Genomic DNA, 2198 nt, shown 5'->3' on the forward strand with positions numbered 1-2198 from the left:
TTATAGCCGGTTATTCAGAACTTCTTCGGACAATTGTACATGAATCCTATAGTCTATCATTAAGCAGCACTATGTTTTATAGCAGGGCTATAGCCTGCTATTTAAAACTTTAAACATTTGATGCAAGTAGGATTCTATCAGTGACTCTGATTTAGTGTAGGTGTTTCTAAAAAATACTCTCTTCGGCCTTGTCTCATAATATAAGAACGTTTTTTACACGACGGGTGGAGTATCAAATAATATTGATTAGGAAGCACTAATATTCATCTGGATGTAGCTAGGTAAGTGAGCACACGAGCCCATCCCCTCTTTCCTAACCAACCGAACGAATTAGATGTATTAGTTTATTATAAAAATCAACAATATCTCAACCAAATAACATACCATCAGAATATTCAGTTACAGAATATGTAGAGTACCTAATTAACACAGTTGCTAATTCACCATATTATCATCCAGGAGCTAGAATATTCAGTTACAGAATATGTAGAGTACCTAATTAACACAGTTGCTAATTCACCATATTATCATCCAGGAGCTAGAAGTATTCTGTACGGAATGGGTGTGACTAGATCTCAATCGACTGAGATTGAACCAAGTCTTAGTCAAATGACATTACATGTAAAAGAGAAAACTGAAAAAAAATACATGTATACCAATGTAAGATCTTACGGATATAGCATCGACTGAGATTTAAAGTCTGATCAGTCGACTGAGACTTAACAAGATTGATATAAAAATATGCAAGAGTACCTAATTAACTTATCTGACTTAGCGAGAATAGCTAATTTAACTAGCTAGGAAGCAAGCTGCACGTATCCATCAGGTTCACGTGAAGCTCCAGCACCCAAGCTGGGTTCTCTTGAGCTCCTCAAAACCCTCGGTCGCCATGAATGATAATAGGTTACCGGGGATCGAGAGGAACTCCATGCACGCCTTCTTCAGGACGGCACCTCCGTGCCGCTCCGCCAACGCCAGCATGGTGCCCACGGAGCCCATGTTGACGCGCGGGCACAGCGCCTCCTCGCAGACGACCTTTATCTTCTCCAGCCCGTACCTGTCCGCCGCCACGAGCAGCCGCTCCGCCGTCGCGGCGTCTGCCTCGAGCTGGTTCTTGTCAGGCAGCACGCTCGTGTACATGAACTGCAGCAGGGTCTTGAACACCTGGGCGTCCATGTCGTCGACGCGTACCTCGCCGGTGCCGTTGTTCTCGAGGTCCGCCTTGAAGACGGCGGACGCAGCCTCCAGCACCGACCGGTGCGCCGGGAACGTCTCGTCGCCGACGTGGATCGTCACGTCCGTCTCGTTCCACATGGCCTCCCCGAGCTCCCCACTTAGGTCGAACGGAGGCGCCACAACCGGCGCGGCAACCTCCTCGGCGTGCAAGGAAGGGTCGTGGACGGTGACGTCGCAGAGGACGATGAGGCAGTCGTCCACGAGGTGCTCTCCCTCGACCAGATCGTCGTTCTTCACGAAATCCTTAAAGCCCCAGCCCCAGCTGTCGCCGATCCAGAAGCGCCGCTTTTCCGTGGCTCGAGTGCGAGACGGATTCCCGTCCCGATCGAGCACGCTGAGCTCTAGCCTTACCGTGCCGTCGTCGCAGTGGCTGGTGAGGAAGAGGGACGTGTAGCCGTAGTGTTTCTTGCCGCTGCCGTTCGGATAGCACCTGATTCGGCAGGCGCGGCCGGCGACGTCGAACGGGGCTGACTCGACTGCCTTGCCGTTGGGGACCATCTTCTTGATCTGCTTGTAGCCGTGGATCTAGAGGACGTGGGAGCCGGTGATCGGCTGCCTTCTGTTAGCCCAGAACTACTTGCTAGCACTCGAGTACACTGATACACGACCGGCGGAAGAGCCAAGTGCTACTACTGCCTGCGCTCAGCACACTAGCAAAGCACACACACTCACTAGTGCTGCTTACACACACACGCACATTGAAGAGAGAAGCTCACGGACACACTAGCTGTTGTGAAGCTCAAATGGATTTTGAATGGAATGAGTTACATCGATGGAGCACAGCTCCTTATATAGTGGTCACGAACCGACCTAAGCAAAATATCTGCTAGCTATGAAGTAAGCACTTGCGTCACATACTAGCTTATCTAGTAAGCTTCGTTTCTACTACTACTACTGCCTTAACTAGTAAGGAATGCAAAAGCTGTTGTTGCCGACCTGCACCTTCTGCATGCTAGCTAAGT

The 2198-nt window shown here is 49.6% G+C and overlaps 1 protein-coding gene across 1 annotated transcript; it reads right to left on the bottom strand.

The window, feature by feature from the left end:
* Positions 1–627: 627 nt before the first annotated feature.
* On the bottom strand, positions 628–1736 carry LOC123060061 (BTB/POZ and MATH domain-containing protein 3). The gene has a single exon (XM_044482627.1). The coding sequence runs from the start codon at positions 1732–1734 to the stop codon at positions 829–831; it is 906 nt and encodes a 301-aa protein (XP_044338562.1). The 5' UTR covers positions 1735–1736; the 3' UTR covers positions 628–828.
* Between the last annotated feature and the right edge of the window lie 462 nt (positions 1737–2198).

The sequence above is a fragment of the Triticum aestivum genome, chromosome 3A, assembly GCF_018294505.1.
Source record: "Triticum aestivum cultivar Chinese Spring chromosome 3A, IWGSC CS RefSeq v2.1, whole genome shotgun sequence".
NCBI classification, from domain to species: Eukaryota; Viridiplantae; Streptophyta; class Magnoliopsida; order Poales; family Poaceae; genus Triticum; species Triticum aestivum.

Bases quoted from the DNA above. Each gene is read 5' to 3' on its own strand.
- LOC123060061 (XM_044482627.1), bottom strand. From the start codon at position 1,734: ATGGTCCCCAACGGCAAGGCAGTCGAGTCAGCCCCGTTCGACGTCGCC.